Source organism: Pyrus communis, chromosome 13, assembly GCF_041283825.1.
Source record: "Pyrus communis isolate YQ-2024b chromosome 13, ASM4128382v1, whole genome shotgun sequence".
In the NCBI taxonomy this organism is placed as follows: Eukaryota; Viridiplantae; Streptophyta; class Magnoliopsida; order Rosales; family Rosaceae; genus Pyrus; species Pyrus communis.
Window position 1 is genome coordinate 30,041,306 of NC_142577.1, and position 16,429 is coordinate 30,057,734.

At 37.6% G+C, this 16,429-nt stretch overlaps 2 protein-coding genes across 2 annotated transcripts; one reads left to right on the forward strand and one right to left on the reverse strand.

Annotated features, from left to right (window-relative positions):
• Positions 1-1,898: 1,898 nt before the first annotated feature.
• LOC137737511 (mediator of RNA polymerase II transcription subunit 23) lies at positions 1,899-11,123 on the forward strand. The gene is made up of 21 exons (XM_068477018.2): positions 1,899-2,243; positions 2,334-2,377; positions 2,618-2,717; positions 2,821-3,720; positions 3,941-4,175; positions 4,417-4,634; positions 4,856-5,063; positions 5,220-5,500; positions 6,050-6,133; positions 6,713-6,807; positions 6,989-7,151; positions 7,245-7,490; positions 7,751-7,921; positions 8,055-8,168; positions 8,264-8,389; positions 8,578-8,726; positions 8,908-9,148; positions 9,248-10,019; positions 10,114-10,295; positions 10,439-10,542; positions 10,656-11,123. Exons 1-21 carry the CDS (start codon positions 2,136-2,138, stop codon positions 10,855-10,857), a joined length of 4,743 nt encoding a protein of 1,580 aa, XP_068333119.2. The 5' UTR covers positions 1,899-2,135; the 3' UTR covers positions 10,858-11,123.
• An 868-nt stretch (positions 11,124-11,991) lies between these two features.
• On the reverse strand, positions 11,992-15,869 carry LOC137738004 (protein TIFY 6A). Its single transcript, XM_068477601.2, is given in 8 exon segments — positions 11,992-12,279; positions 12,281-12,364; positions 12,554-12,611; positions 12,688-13,015; positions 13,146-13,236; positions 13,322-13,617; positions 13,791-13,975; positions 15,485-15,869. Coding segments are annotated over 8 exon segments (1,161 nt in total). The 5' UTR covers positions 15,573-15,869; the 3' UTR covers positions 11,992-12,248.
• Positions 15,870-16,429: the final 560 nt, after the last annotated feature.

Consider the following 16,429-nt stretch of genomic DNA (forward strand, 5'->3'; position numbering starts at 1 on the left):
ACGCACAGGTAAGTGCCAGGTAAGTGTTATCCATATTTACATTCAGTAGTGATTTGAGATGCTTAGAGAGCTCATAACCTACACCCCCGGTGTTAGTGCTCCCGCCTAGAGTAGGGCACAGTCCTTCACGTGATGTTCACCTCCCGCACCACACGCTCAGCTTGGATCCAAGTTAGGTGCACAGTCCTGTCGTACAGACCACTTTAGGTGGTTCCGACTCGTAGGTGACCCGCGATTATTCGCACAGCCTTCACGTGATCGTAGCACTAGAGCGTATATATATGTTACACCCAGGCCTGTCGTACAGACCACTTTAGGTGGTTCCGACTCGTGGGCAGGTTCAGTTATTGAGTTTGAGATTTGAGCTCTATATGCAGCCGTACAGGTCACGTTAGGTGACTCCGGCTGCCAGATTACATGTTGTTGATATGATTTATACATGAGCACTTGCATTTCCATTATGAGGTTTCGACATGGCATATTCTTGAGCATGATTGGCATACCCTTGAGCATGTTTGGCATATGTATACATACGTATATATGTTTATTTTCTAGGAAGTATACAGGTTTTACGGCGAGGGGTTAGAACGTTTTTACTAAATGGTTTTCAAAGAGCTTTGTTTTTGCCCACTCACGCTTTTGTTTTGCGCCCCTCCAGGTTCTAGTTGCTTAGCAGTTTCGGTGGTTTCCCAGAGGGTTCTCCCGACTTTTCTGACAGATACTCACCAGCGTAGGGTCACCTTCGGGTGTACTATTGTCGCATCTTTTCTTTTGGACTGCTGTAGTCTTGCTATGAACTTGTATCTCACTTACGCTAGCACTTGTTTAGTACTTTGTTTGCTAGTTTTTAATTATTCGTACTTTTTATATTACTATCTTATTAGCTTCCGCACGTGCACATGGTTACGTCACCTCCGTGTGACGGCCAGCACGCCCTGATATCGGTCGGGGTGTGTCACCAAATTACTTATTCCACACCCTTTTAATTTTTAATAGTTTCTACAAACCACTAACATTTGATAGAAAAATATTAAAAAATTAAAAAGGTGTGAGGGAATTAATTTAGAGTGTGTGAATATAATCTCCCTTTTTTTTTTAGTTTTATATTTATAAATTAATTGAATCTAATGGTTAAGATATAATTTGATCAAATATAACGGTGAATATATATATAATAGTCCAAATTTAAATCAAATGGCTAAAGTAATTTAAAAAAAAAAATTATGTGTTTCATATTCTTTCATAGTGTTACATGAGTTTCATGGTGTCAGTTAGTGATTTTTCAATATTTATCGAAATCTAAATATTTTTAGGTTAAAATATTCATAAAATTAAATTAGGATAGTTTACCTAATTTTTTCTTTTAAAAAAAGTCACTTTAAGAAGAAAAAAAAAAGCCTAAAATTCATTTTTTAATAATCTGGGGTTAAAATTTTAATCAATAATGGATTGAGCAAAAAAACTGTTTATCGGTTAAAAACTAAAATTTTTGGGCTAAAAATTTTAGATTTTAACCCAAGAGTTGGAGATAGCCTTAGTAAACTAGGTCATTAAATAGATTTTCTTCATTTTATCTAAGAATTACACAAGGAAAATTATATTTAAAAAGTTACACTACATTTCAATATTTTCAACAATTCTAAAGATGGAAGGACATGTCGCACAATAGAATTGGTTAAAAATTTATCGAAATCTATCCACAAAAATTGTACTTTTGTATAATGACACTTGAACGTGACAAGATCGGTTAAAAATTATATTCGAAATTAAAAATAAAATTATTTTTTTATTATTTTCAAACATAAAAAGTACTAATATTTTAGTACATATTACCATAGTTATTGGTAAAGATACAAAAGATAATTACTATTTAATAATTAAAGACAGTTATTATTCCTGGGATTGAATTGGCTGTTGGCGAGGAGCCTTTACACTGACCGCGCTCTTAGCGCCACTGACCGCGTTCTGTGCGTAATATATGTTATTCGGGGCTCCGTATCCACACGCAAATACCCACTATAACAAAACCGAAGCGCCTCCGCCTACCTGAAAAAACTGATTCCTCCGCCACCGCCTCACTTTCTTCGCTCTTCCATTATCTCCGCCGGAGCTCCGATTGGACATGAACTGAAGCAATGGACCAAAACCAGAGACCATCCTCCTCGGCGTCAGCTGCCTCGCGAGCTTACCAGTTCCACCCAGCACGCGCCGCAATTGTCAATCTTTTCGACCTCTACTTAGGAGTGAGTACAATTTGCACTCGCTCTGTATTTTTTTGTTCTAACTTTTGATTCAATAAATCTGAAATTAAGAAATTTCATGCTTTTTCGCAGAGAAGTAGCCGCCAAAAATCCGATGATTCAGTTCGAGAACTTCCGTAAGTGTGTCTGTTTGCTGCGTAATTAGTTCGAATTGTATGAATTAATTTAAATTAGGCTGCGTAATTAGTTTGAATTATATGAACTAATTTAAATTAATGTTCTTTTTTTGGTTAGAGATTATAATTTTGGGTTCTGAGTGCTCAAACTGTACAGTTGATATGATAATACTCATCAAAGAAAAAAATTTGAGTTGGAAAAAAACCACTTTGAAGAAGTTAATGTTGTCGATTCTTCAGGAACAAGTCACAGAAGCGTGTACTTGCTCTTAATCGGGAGCTTCCACCTCGAAACGAGCAGTTCCTACTGGATTTTGAACAACTGCAGAGCCAGTTTCCTGTGAGTTGCACAATTCGAAACGAGCTGTTTTATGTATCATTGTTGTTAGGAGTTTTATTACTTTAAGGTAGTAGTTCTGATGCTGTTGTTTGGTGTGTTTCAGGACCAAGATCAACTGCATGTCGTGACAGAGTCTGTACTTATATCTTTAGTCGTGCAATGCAGCAATCATGCGCCACGGGCGGAGTTTCTTCTCTTTGCTCTAAGGAGCTTGTGTACTATAGGTCACATTAACTGGGATACTTTTTTGCCGTCCCTTCTTTCTTCAGTCTCTGCTGCAGAAATGTCAGTTGGTCAAGGTAGTCAAGCAATGCCTGCTGTTTCAAGTCCTGCCTCTCCATTACCTTCAGTGCATGGCATTGGTTCCCCCAGCCAGTCTGCTATTGAACCATCATCTATGTCACCGGTTAAATCATCTGACATAGCCTCCAATGGACAGCAGGCTACGGCAAGGTTCAACTCATCTATAAGAGATAATGCCATAAGCAGTCTTCGTCAGCTGTGCTGCAAGATCATTTTAACTGGAATCGAATTTAATTTAAAACCAGTGACTCATGCTAACATCTTTTCCCATATGCTTAATTGGCTGGTTAATTGGGACCAAAAACAACTTGGGGTTGATGAATCTGATAGTGTAAGATCCTGGAGACCTGGAAAGGCGCTAATTGAATGGCTACATAGCTGTTTGGATGTGATTTGGCTTTTGGTTGACGATGATAAATGCCGAGTGCCCTTCTACGAATTACTGCGAAGTGGGTTGCAATTTATGGAGAATATACCTGATGATGAAGCCTTATTTACTCTAATCTTGGAGATCCATAGGAGGCGAGATATGATGGCCATGCACATGAAAATGTTAGATCAACACCTACATTGCCCTACTTTTGGGACTCATCGGATTTTCACGCAGACAACTCCTAGTGTTTCAGGAGAAGCAGTAGCAACCTTGCGGTATTCACCAATCACATATCCAAGTGTTCTTGGAGAACCATTGCATGGAGAGGTGATGAATTTATTTAAGAATTCGTTATTTGTCATGGGAATATCAGTATATATCATGTTTATACAATAGTTGGTATCATTAGATTTATGATAATGTACTAGTAATATCTGTAAAAAGAAATGATATTCTCCAACAAGCATAATTTCTGTATCTATGCTACTTCTTTAGGGATCTTTTTTAGGGGATATAATCTAGAATTCCTTTGCTTTTGCTGGTGCAGGACCTTGCAACTTCAATTCCGAAAGGAAGTTTGGATTGGGAGAGAGCTTTGCGTTGCATAAGGCATGCTCTTTGTACTACTCCATCACCTGACTGGTGGAAACGGGTGCTGCTTGTAGCCCCCTGCTACAGGTCTCCTTCTCAAGGACCTACTCCTGGTGCTGTTTTCATCTCTGAAATGATTTGCGAGGCAACAATTGATAGAATTGTTGAGCTATTGAAATTGACCAATTTAGGTAATATTATCTTCATTGTTAATTAATAAGATTAGCCTTTTCTTAGCTGTATGGCTTTCTTATGGATATTGTAGACCTTCCTTTTTCTTCTTACATAGTTTTTTTTTAGTACAATTCTATATAATTTTTTATCCTAATTTTTTTTTTTATAACTTTTATCCTACTTTTATTTTGTGGTTCTGGCTGCATGTATAATGATTGATATTATAGTAAGCTAATGCTTATATCTTGTTCCTTGCAGATATTAATTGCTGGCAAGAGTGGCTTGTCTTTTCGGATATATTCTATTTTCTTATAAAAAGTGGCTGTATTGATTTCGTTGATTTTGTGGACAAGCTAGTTTCACGCCTTAACGAGGGTGATCAACAAATTCTTAGGACAAATCACGTCACTTGGCTTCTTGCTCAAATTATTCGGGTTGAACATGTGATGAATGCTCTAAATCAAGATGCTAGAAAGGTTGTCCTTGAAAAGTAGAATCCGTTGTCTTTCTAATGAAGTCACATAATTTGTCTCACTTCTTGCAATTTCTTTGTCTATTTAGCTGCACTAACTAAATGTCGGCATTATTTCACTTTGTCCCCGAAGAATGACTTCTGTCAATTTGATTTGTGCTTCCTCTGTAATTTGATATGACTTGATCATGTCATATTTATAGCCTGTAGCTTTACTGCTTGTAGGTGGAGACAACAAGAAAGATCCTATCATTTCATAAAGAAGATAGGAGCTCAGATCCAAATAGTCCTCAAAGTATACTGCTGGACTTCATAAGTAGTTGCCAGAATTTACGTATTTGGTCGTTGAACACAACAACTAGAGAATATCTGAATAATGAGCAGCTTCAGAAAGGAAAGCAAATAGATGAATGGTGGAGGACAGCGAGCAAAGGTACATTCCACTCCAGAAGTATTACAAATTGACAGTTTCTGGCAACGAAATCAAGAACGATTGTTATAAAATTGCCTTATATGACTTAGTAAGTTCTATAATGGGACATTTTTCCTGGAAATCTTGTGAACTTGTATCTGTTGGTTTCTATTTCAGGGGACCGAATAATGGATTATATGAATATGGATGAAAGGTCAATTGGGATGTTTTGGGTTGTGTCTTACACCATGGCGCAGCCAGCTTGTGAAACTGTGATCAATTGGTTATCCTCTGCTGGGGTTATAGAGTCGTTACCAGGAACAAACTTACAGTCCAATGAGAGGCTAATGGTTATGCGGGAAGTATGTCCACTGCCGATGTCCTTGTTATCTGGCTTTTCAATGAACCTATGTTTAAAGCTGGCGTATCAAATGGAAGAATCTTTATTTTCTGGGCAGGTAATCTTTTATTTTTCTTGGAAATTGCTATTTTCAGCTAGGATTTGGAAGTAGCCCTAAATTGGTTAAGTATACTTATTGGTAATTGAAACTTTTGTTCATTTACTGATGTATGCCTTCCATATCGGATAGCCAGAGCCTGCAGGCTGTAAGAACTAAGAACATGGATTACATGTATAATGATGGGGAAGGGGAAAATGAAAATAAAGGAGTTGGCCACTCCCCCTCTACTCTCTCTCTCTCTATCTCTCTCTCTCTCTCTCTCTCACTCTTTCTCTCTCTCTCTCTCACACACACACACACACACTTATCTTGCACCTTATGGAGCTGTTCATGAATCTTTTTTGTTCACTTTGATAGAAATCACAGTATTTCTAATTTTGAGATTTGCGCATAATCAGAAGAAATTTATACTTCAAGCTATGGCTTCTTACCATTGATCTGAGAGTGGCTTCTTAGTAGAAAATATTTTTTTGTATATACCAACCAACCTATTATTTACTCTTTTTGAACTGTCTTTTGACATATTTTCTTATGTTTTAAATGCAGGTTGTACCTAGTATTGCAATGGCTGAAACATATTGTAGGCTGCTGCTCATTGCACCTCAGTCATTATTTCGTTCTCATTTCAATGTAATTTTCTTTTAACTCTAAGGTTTTCATTGCTTCTCTGATTGAATGTTTCTCATGTTTCTCGCAAATGATCATCCATCTTAATAACTTACTCCCACTAGGGCACTTAACTTAAAGATCAAAAGCTATGAGGTTTGCCCTTTTCCTTAGCACGCAAAATTTGACCCCAAGTCTGTAGCATAACTCCTTGAAATGTTACTATTAGGCTTGTTGCCACCTTATATTATTAGCATTTTACTGAATAAGCTAAATCATATAGAACGTATTAAAGCTTCATGTTGACTTTTTCCTTCTCGTAAGTTGATAGTCTGTATGGTCGGTCTTCCAGATACGTCTTTGGCGTTCACCTTCACCTACACTTGTGTAACTATGATGTTGATTTGGTTACTCTGTATAAGTCTTTGCCGTCTTAACTTGTAGTTAATACCCTTCCTCTTTTTTTTTCCCTTGTCACAGTAAGCACCATTTGTCGTTTGTTAAAATTTAATTTCCTTGTCCATTTTTTAAACAGTACTGTTGTAACCTTTTGCGTTTCATTAACTTGTACTGTGATATTTATTTATTTATTCTGTATCTCAGCATTTGGCGCAAAGGAATCCCTCGGTATTGAGCAAGCCAGGCGTAACTCTTGTAGTGCTTGAAATATTGAATTACCGTTTGCTTCCACTTTACAGGTGATTATTTGTATTATCCAAATGTTGAAATTACACTTCCTTCAAGTTAATTATAATTTTCAAAGATAGGGTAGGACTCTCTTGGCTTCAGATGCTGTAAATATTGACTTTATATTTCTTTCATCTACCATACGATGCCACTGCAAGTTAAAATTTATAAGTTGTCGCATATTCCATATAGGTACCAAGGAAAAAGCAAAGCCTTGATGTATGATGTTACGAAAATAGTTTCTGCTCTAAAATCAAAACGTGGAGACCATCGTGTATTTAGGTTGGCTGAGAACTTGTGTATGAATCTTATTCTGTCTCTGAGAGACTTTTTCTTGGTGAAAAGAGAAGGGAAGGTATATACTGCATTTTCCAAACAGCAACCCTTTTTTGTTTAAATTTCATAGACAAACTGAAATGTAATTGTACGTATTGTTAAACTTTGGCAGGGTCCAACTGAATTCACAGAAACTTTAAATCGAGTAACTGTTGTCACTCTTGCGATCATCATTAAGACACGAGGAATTGCAGATGCTGAACATCTGCTTTATCTTCAAACCATGTTAGAGCAGATATTAGCCACTAGTAATCACACATGGTCAGAGAAAACATTGCGCTATTTCCCTTCTCTTCTACGTGATGTTTTGATCCAACGGATTGATAAAAGGGGCCTGGCAATTCAAGAATGGCAGCAGGTTCGTTGTTGCTCCCATGTTTTTTGATTTCGTAGTGTCTGTTTTGTTCATCTGTAACATCTTTTTTTTCCTGCTGTCAAACTTCAGATGCCATGACTTTTTTTTACCCTTTCATAAAGATGATTTTGTTATCCTACAGGATTGATTAGAATTTTCTGTACTTAAAACTATTAACTTCTCCTGTCAGACTTGGTTTTGGAACATTGTCCATCATGAATATTTCTTAGATAAACATAATGATGAAAGATCCTCTTTTGCAGGCCGAAACCACTGTGATTAACCAATGCACCCAGCTTCTGTCACCTTCCGCTGATCCTAAATATGTAATGACCTATATCAGTCACAGTTTTCCTCAACACCGACAATATCTATGTGCTGGTGCATGGATCCTGATGCAAGGGCACCCAGAAAACATTAACAGCGTAAACTTAGTAAGTTTAATGCATTATGAATAAAACCATGATTAGTATTTATCCATTGCTATTAGAACCTGGACGTCTTGGCGGACTTCGTTTTGTATTGCCTAGGAAACTGTTGCTTAATTTCTTCCTTATATGGTTTCAGGCACGTGTCTTGAGAGAGTTTTCTCCTGAGGAAGTAACATCTAATATTTATACAATGGTGGATGTTCTGCTTCATCAAATTCAGTTGGAACTTCAGCATGGCCATTCTTTTCAGGTCTGTCAATTGTTCTTAGGCTTTTCAGACACAATCCTGTGTATTGCATGCCTGTGGAGTTGTTTTTACGGACATTTCATTCATTTCTTTTTCAGGATCTTTTATTGAAAGCTTGTGCAAACCTAGCTTTTTATATTTGGACCCATGAGTTGCTCCCTTTGGATATTTTGCTCCTGGCACTTATTGATCGTGACGATGACCCCCATGCTTTGCATATCGTGGTACGTGCTTTCAACTTTTTATTTTATTTTTTATTTAGAATTTCTAATCTTGTTTCGATATATGAACTAATTAAAAAGAACAAGGTTAATGTGAGAATTGCACTTTATCTATTGAACAAACTGATCTGGATATGTACTACAATACAAGATATGTTCTTGATGCAATTATGTACTAATATGTGATGCAGATTAGTCTACTCGATAGGCAAGAACTTCAACAGAGGGTGAAACTATATTGTGCGAATCGAGGTCCCCCTGAACACTGGCTTTTCTCTGGACCCTTTAAGCGAGTTGAATTGCAAAAGGCCCTTGGGAATCATCTATCCTGGAAGGACAGGTTGCATTGCATCTGTTATATATGAACTTTTTCTTCTGTTTTTTTTTTTTTTTTTGGGGTTTGATGTTGGGACTATATAGTATGGTTTTTAAGCTAAGATAAGAATCATGCAGATAAGCTAAACTTTGTGAATCGTTAGTGCATATCATTATTCACTTACATGGTCTTTTATGTTATGCAGGTATCCTACTTTCTTCGATGATATTGCAGGGCGTTTGCTCCCAGTCATTCCGTTGATAATTTATAGACTAATTGAAAATGATGCCATAGATTCAGCTGAAAGAATTCTGGTCATGTATTCTACATTTCTTAAATACCACCCTTTAAGATTTACATTTGTTCGTGACATACTTGCATATTTTTATGGCCATCTTCCCGGAAAGCTCATTGTCCGAATATTGAATGGACTCGAAGTCAACAAGGTAAAGACTTTGCTCTCCTTTTTATTTTTTTCGTATTCAGCATTGACTATTGAGTACTATTATCCTCCAGTTACTTTATTAACTCCAATTTTGTTTCAGATCCCATTTTCTGAGTCATTCCCGGTGCATATGAATTTATCAAATTCCACCATGTGCCCACCTGCCGATTACTTTGCAACTCTCTTACTGGGACTAGTGAATAATGTCATTCCTCCATTGCATAACAACTCAAAATCTGGAGCGAATGATGCTTTAAATAATTCAATGCGTGCCCCACCTAACAAGACTCCTCCAACGTCGCAGTCTGGGCAAGCAAATGTTTCTGATGGCCAAAAAGCATTCTTTCAAATTCAGGATCCAGGCACATATACTCAGCTGGTTCTTGAAACAGCAGTCATTGAACTGCTCTCTCTTCCTGTATCTTCATCCCAGATTGTATCATCATTGGTTCAGATTGTCATCAATATACAACCAACATTAATTCAATCCAGCAATGGCCTGCACGGAGCTCCAAATGGTGTTGGGCAAGGCTCTGTTTTACCAACATCCCCTTCGGGCGGAAGCACAGATTCCTTGGGCACGAGCAGGTCAGCTGCTTCAGGGTCAGGAATAAATGCATCTAACTTTGTTTCTCGAAGTGGTTATACATGCCAACAGTTGTCTTGCTTATTGATCCAAGCATGTGGTCTTCTACTGGCTCAACTGCCTCCTGATTTTCATATGCAACTCTATCTAGAGGCATCACGTATAATAAAAGAAACATGGTGGCTCACTGATGGCAAAGGGTCAATGGGAGAAGTAGACTCTGCTGTCGGTTATGCTTTGTTGGATCCAACATGGGCTGCTCAAGACAATACCTCGACCGCCATTGGTATGCTACAATATATGCAATGGTTATTTACTGCTAAACCTTGCTTAGCTTCCCGATCCGAGGGTTTGTAGCTAACTCTATGTTGTGATTGCAGGTAATATTGTTGCCCTGCTTCATTCGTTTTTCAGTAACCTCCCACATGAGTGGCTAGAAGGGACCCATCTTATCATCAAACATCTCAGGCCAGTGACTTCAGTTGCAATGTTGAGAATAGCATTCCGGATAATGGGTCCCTTGCTCCCTAAACTAGCCACTGCGCACGCCCTCTTCAGTAAGGTACAGAAATTCACTTATTGGGAGCTTTTATTAGAATTTCGTCAAAGGTTTAATCATTTTTTATGCGTTTTGAATTCGTCCAAGTAATATGTATAAAGAAAGTTTCAATTGTTTGTGGTTAATCATTTTGTAAACCGTTTCAGGCTCTGTCGTTGATTTTAAGTATGATGGTAGATGTCTTCGGGAAGAATGTACAGCCTCCAATTCCAGTCAAGCCATTAGAAATAGCAGATATAATTGACTTCTTGTAAGTGCTTTTCTGTACTTGAATCAAACAAATTTTCCGTTTGTGGTTTGATATAGCTGTTGTTAGTAGTGCCTGACGATAGCTAACCATGCGTAACCCGTTGTGTTACTCAGCCATCACATCGTCCACTATGAAGGGCAGGGAGGTCCTGTGCAGGCTAACAGCAAGCCCAGACCAGAGGTTTTAGCTCTCTGTGGAAGAGCCGCGGAAAGTCTGCGTCCGGACATACAACACCTTCTTTCCCACTTAAAACCCGACACGAATTCTTCCATTTACGCTGCTACCCATCCCAAGTTGAACCAGAATTCGTCGTAAATTTTTGGGTTTTTTTAGCATCTCTCATAAGCTGATTGCACCATTTGTTGGGATAATTATAGAACACCAGCCAGGACTTTCCTCTCTGGAGTATGTAAAGTCGTGTATAGTGTAACATTATGTATCCGGCGACAGAAATAGGCAGGCTTTGGGTGGGTTTCTTGTAGATTTTCAGAAAATAAATCTCTTTTTATTCGAGCAATATTGTAATATAATTCGAATCTAATTAGTTAATCATCATATCACCATCGTATAATTGGTTTTAACTGTCCTTGCATTATTAAATCGAGATGTCACGATGCAAATTAGTCTCTATCCAACAATTGATCTCTTCTTGCGTAAATATCTCCATCTTTTAGGAACTCGAACAATTTCTCACATAAAAACAAAAACGGAAGAATAGTAGTTAGAGGCGGCTTTCAAATTCTTTTCAATGGGAACTCCGTCAACAAACTTTCGAGAAAAAGAATTCCTATCAAATACAAAATAAATTTAGTATCGAACTCGTCATTTACAAGTTTAAACCTAAAGTTTTTCATTTACGGCGGATTTATATAAAAATCGGCGTGGACCACCAGAAAGTCGGTAGAAGATTCTTTGAAGAACATTTGAGGACCTCTCGATTCTCTTGGAAGGTGGTGGTGGAGAGGTGGTCGGAACCTCTTCGGTTCCATAAACGTGTGATGTGCAAAGGCTGGTCTTTAGAGAAGCTGCCATGATTATTTTCCGGTGGCTCATCGGAAAAGAGCTGAAATGATCATTTCATGAATTCTTCCAAACGTGGAGGGCGTGTGCCAAATTGGTGAACAGCGAAGAAAGCGACTCCGCCCGCAGCGTAGGTGGCGACAACTAGACAGGCCCCGCCACGTCACGTCACTACAAAAGCAACGATTGATTGGCTTCAACTCAACGGAATGCTTTGACGGTATTGCAAGTTATTTTGTGGACCCACCCACCCATGTCCACCAAATTACCAATTATGGTCCCAACTGTCTCTCTCTGTCTCAACCACAGAAGGCGCGATCCATGTTAACGGCCAAGATTAAAAGATCTTGAGATCTGGAGAGGATCTCAATACGTGAAGGATGTTACCAGAGCTATATGATAACATCCCGCATCAATAAAATAGCAACATGCAGATAAAAAATCGTATATAAAATATAATATTATTACACAAAGTTGTTCGTTCAACATTATACAGTCGGATTCGCGTAAAAGGATCCGACTAGCATTCAAAATAAAAAGGGGCCAAAACCCTACAACAACACTTTTGAGACTAAACTTAAATTCTCAAACAGTCGGGATAACTGTTATTTTCTACCAACAATGACAACGTGCTTCACATATTTCACTCGTACTACACAAATTTTGAAATAATTATCCCTTCTGCTTTAGCACCGAGCATCATCGTTGTTCTCCTTGTTGGCCAAAATTCACTCCGCTGGATTCTGGAGTGCCGTGTTCTGGTGATTTCTTGTCGAAGTTGTATGGTGCTGCACTCATCACCCTGCACAGACGAAGATGGAACCCGGGATGTTATTATTCACTTCTATTTTGAGGTAAGAAGTTAGGTCAGTTGTTTAGCTGTTCCTCGGAAAAAATAGACAATTCTAAGTAACAATCATATGTTCTTATATATGGACAGTGAGCAATTCCTAAGTCTCAAAAGATTATAGTTGGAATGAACAAAAAGTACCTTTCCTTGCGCTTCTCCAAAAACCGAACCAAGGATGCTTTGCGAGCCTGTGGAACAGCTGTACAGGAAAGCATATGCCAGTTTAGATTGCAAACATTGTCCAATTAAGAAAAGAAAAAGGCAAATGTTGATACCAGAATGAATCATAGAAGTTGCGGCAACAGATCCAGCTGCATTTGCTGTTTTTGGAGCCTCCATTTTGTTAACAGGACTGGTTGGACGTCTGGAAGTTCTAGCTGCCATTAGTTCATCAGTGCTTGTGGACCCACTTGCTGACTGGGCGCCAGAATGTGAAGAAACAGATAAGGGGCTAGAAAGAGCAGGTGGGTGTATATTTGTAGCCTGATTCACAGGAACACCGTCTTCTGCTGTCAACTTCGCACTAGGCACTTGAGATTTGGGTTGTGCAGCATTAGAGGAGTTAGTACAACTGTTTCCGGCCAAAAGCATCATTGCCTGAGCCTGAAAAGATGTCCCAAAACAATTTTAGAGCTCACATGACCCAATAGAAGGTTAACAAGAAAAACCCGTGTTTTCATGTGCGCGCTGGCAACGTGTCTGTGTGTTTGACCTAGAGGGTGAGGGAGGGTACCTTCTCAGGGGAGATATCATCATAGACATTCACAGTACCAGCATAAAAGATTGTCAATTGTGAAGGAGACCCAGAGATCTTGACATTGTTCCTACAAAGAATGTTTTAACAAACCTCAGAATTCAGTTGTTTTTATGAAATTTCGACCAAGGACTCGAGCATAATATCAAAGTTACCATGGTTCAGTGATCCCAGCAATGGAACCACCTGCAACGGGAAGAGCTGAAAGTGGAGCCGTAACAGGAATTCCTCCAAATATTTGGTGCTTCATGGTAGTGGTGGAAAAATTCTGACCGGTTGTAGCCAAGTGATTCTTCAAGTAAGGATTGCTCATTGGAACAGAAATCCCTTGACTGGTAACTGAAATCATCTGTGCATCATGAGGACGGTGCACAGAATGCACATCATGTTGCATATGATAAGCTGTCAGGGAAAAATGAGTCCCACCTTGCCTATCGTGATTGAAGTAATCCTAGATAATAAAAAACATAAACCAATGAGGGAAACGGCAACAACAATATCAGAAGGCAATTTGATCCTAAATATTCCCGATAAGTCAAATTATTCAAGGCGATATGGAAGTCAAATATGCAAAATAAAAGAGAACGGCATCATAATTAACCCAACAAAGGCGGCAACATATACCTGAGCTTCATATGCAGTTTGTTTTTGACAAGGGCCAAGTGCATCCGCGGAGACGGAAGACAAGAATGAATCAGGTACCATCTTTTTAGTCCTATCATCTTGAGCAGCTTTGAAGGACATAAAATGAGGAACTGCAGAGACCTTGTTTTGAAACGGCGAATAAGCACCTCCACCTCTTCCAAACCCTAAACATCACAAACAAATAAACAAATTGTTCAAAAGTCCAAGTTACAAGAACCTCCTACGTAGAAGCTTCAATAGATTTCGGTCTTCATTTATCGGCATTCAAAGTTTCCTGCTATGCAAACATCCTACCATGGACAAACCAATACTAGAAGAAACTGACAAGATGTGATAAATTACCAGTGCACCTCAGCTGGGAAATTGTTGAACACCATAAACAATCTAATTAATCTAATCTAAATTACGGGGAGACGGAGTCACATGCAGGTTAAGTAAACTAAATTCAAATATAGACAAACCATAATAAACAAGCATTATGTACTTTCTACTAAACCATTTAAACCCTTAGAACTCAATTTTCTCCACATAAAAGCCGACGTAAATTTTTTGCTCAAATAAAACCCACTAACTAGACTCCACATAAGCAAATTCATTAATTATGTTTGACTTTTCCCATTTAAAATTTTTCGGATGCCTAAAACACCCTTATTGAATGTTGAATGTACACAATTAATTCTATGCAAATTGTAAGGGAGAATTAATGATTTTACAAAAATAATATTTTGCACATAAATGTAGGGATTTGTTGGTTAGTTTGGCTCTCGAATTCAAATTTACCATTACACCGTGTCCATATTATATATATAGGTAAATTATTGTACCTTAAAATATATAAAAAAAATTGTTGTTTAAGTAAAAATATATAAATTAAAGGAGATAAAAATTGTAGGTAAAGTAATTTTAGGACAAAGAAAAAGAAAAAACCAACTATAGGTAAATTATTTACATATACAGTCTAGATATTTGATTCACCTAAAAAATGTAGGTAAATCACGTGTGCATAATTTACCTACTATTATTGAAATTTACCTACTTGCATAATTTACCTACTATTATTGAAATTTACCTACTTGCATAATTTAGGAAAAATGCCAACAAAACATGAGAATATTATTTGCATATATCATAGGTAAATTGCCAAAAGAAATATGAGAATATTTTGTTTATATACTGTAGGTAAATGACAGAATATAGGACAATATTATTTATATAGGTAAAGTAGGGACGTTTAAAGTAATGCACTAGATTGTTGTAGAAATTAAAAATAAATAAATAGAAAAAACGTCAGGATGATTAATTAAATGTTAAGGCCCTTGATTGAAGCTAATTTTCAAGTGTAGGTTGTGGCAAAAATTGTAAATAATTTATATTAGTAGGTTACTTATATTCTTATGTGGCAGTTTATTTGACTTTTGAATTTTTGTTGGATTTTTAACTATACGTGGGTTTATGTTTAGAAATAGTGATTTTTCAAGATCAATATCTAATGAACCCTTTAATCAATTTTAAGAACTTAATCAACCACCCATGTAAACTTAAAATTGCTCAACTCCAATTGAATTAGAAAATAACACATAATTCATACACGAAAAGCTCAAAAATTCCAAATTTATAAAATTGAAAAGCTGAAAACTTTCTGTGACTAAAAGAGTGAACGGAAAATCACGGACCTGGGTCTTTGCCGCCATCGTTGTTGGTCTCCTCCTTCACCACAACCACCGGCTCCTTTGAGTTCAAACCCAAGAAATCTCTCTCCATCTCAGCCCACCACAATCACTCAAAAAAAAAAAAGCATACAAAAAAGTCCACCTGAAAAAAAAAGACTAACCAACAAATCCTTCAACCAAAATCCCGAGCTATCTGACAGTGAGAAAGAATAAGGCAAAAACTTCCGCCTTCAGCAAACAAAAACATAAAAATATTACGGAGTCCCGAGTCTAGAGAGAGAAGCAAGAGAGAGAGAGAGAGAGAGGGAGAGAGAGAGAGTGGGAGTTGCTTTGACAAGGAAGGAAGAGTTGTAAGTGATCTCGACCGTTTAAATTTTAAAAGTTTGATGATATGGGAATAGGATGACTTTACTTTATATAGAAGCGGGTGCGTGTTGAGATTAAGGTTTACAGATGTAGTCCGGTTAAGGTGACCGGCTGGGCAGGTAATGGAACCACGTGCGGGAAGCTTTCGAGCGAAGTGGGACCCCAGATTGCTTCCCACGTGCGAGTGAGTTGTAGCGCAAATGTGCACCTCATAAAGTAGACACGTGACTAGATAGATAATTGATTGAATAACCTCGTGAACAATAGATAGGCATAGTCCCCCCTCCCTCCCCGCCGTCCCTAATGAATTGTGAAAACGATTTATAGCTTGTTTAGATGTACTTTTAAAAATAATTATAAATGTTTTTGGTAAAATTATTTTTGAAAATAATTTTTAGTAAAAATACTAATAAATTTGAGAAAATAACTTAAAGTGCTTTTGTGAAAAAATACATAATTGATGCTTTTTATAGAAAGCGCTTAAAGTATTTTTGGAACTCATAAATATTTTCTCTAAAAGCGTTTTCAGTCATTTTAAAAGCACATCAAAACGAGCTCTTATTTCCTCGTATCAAGCCGATT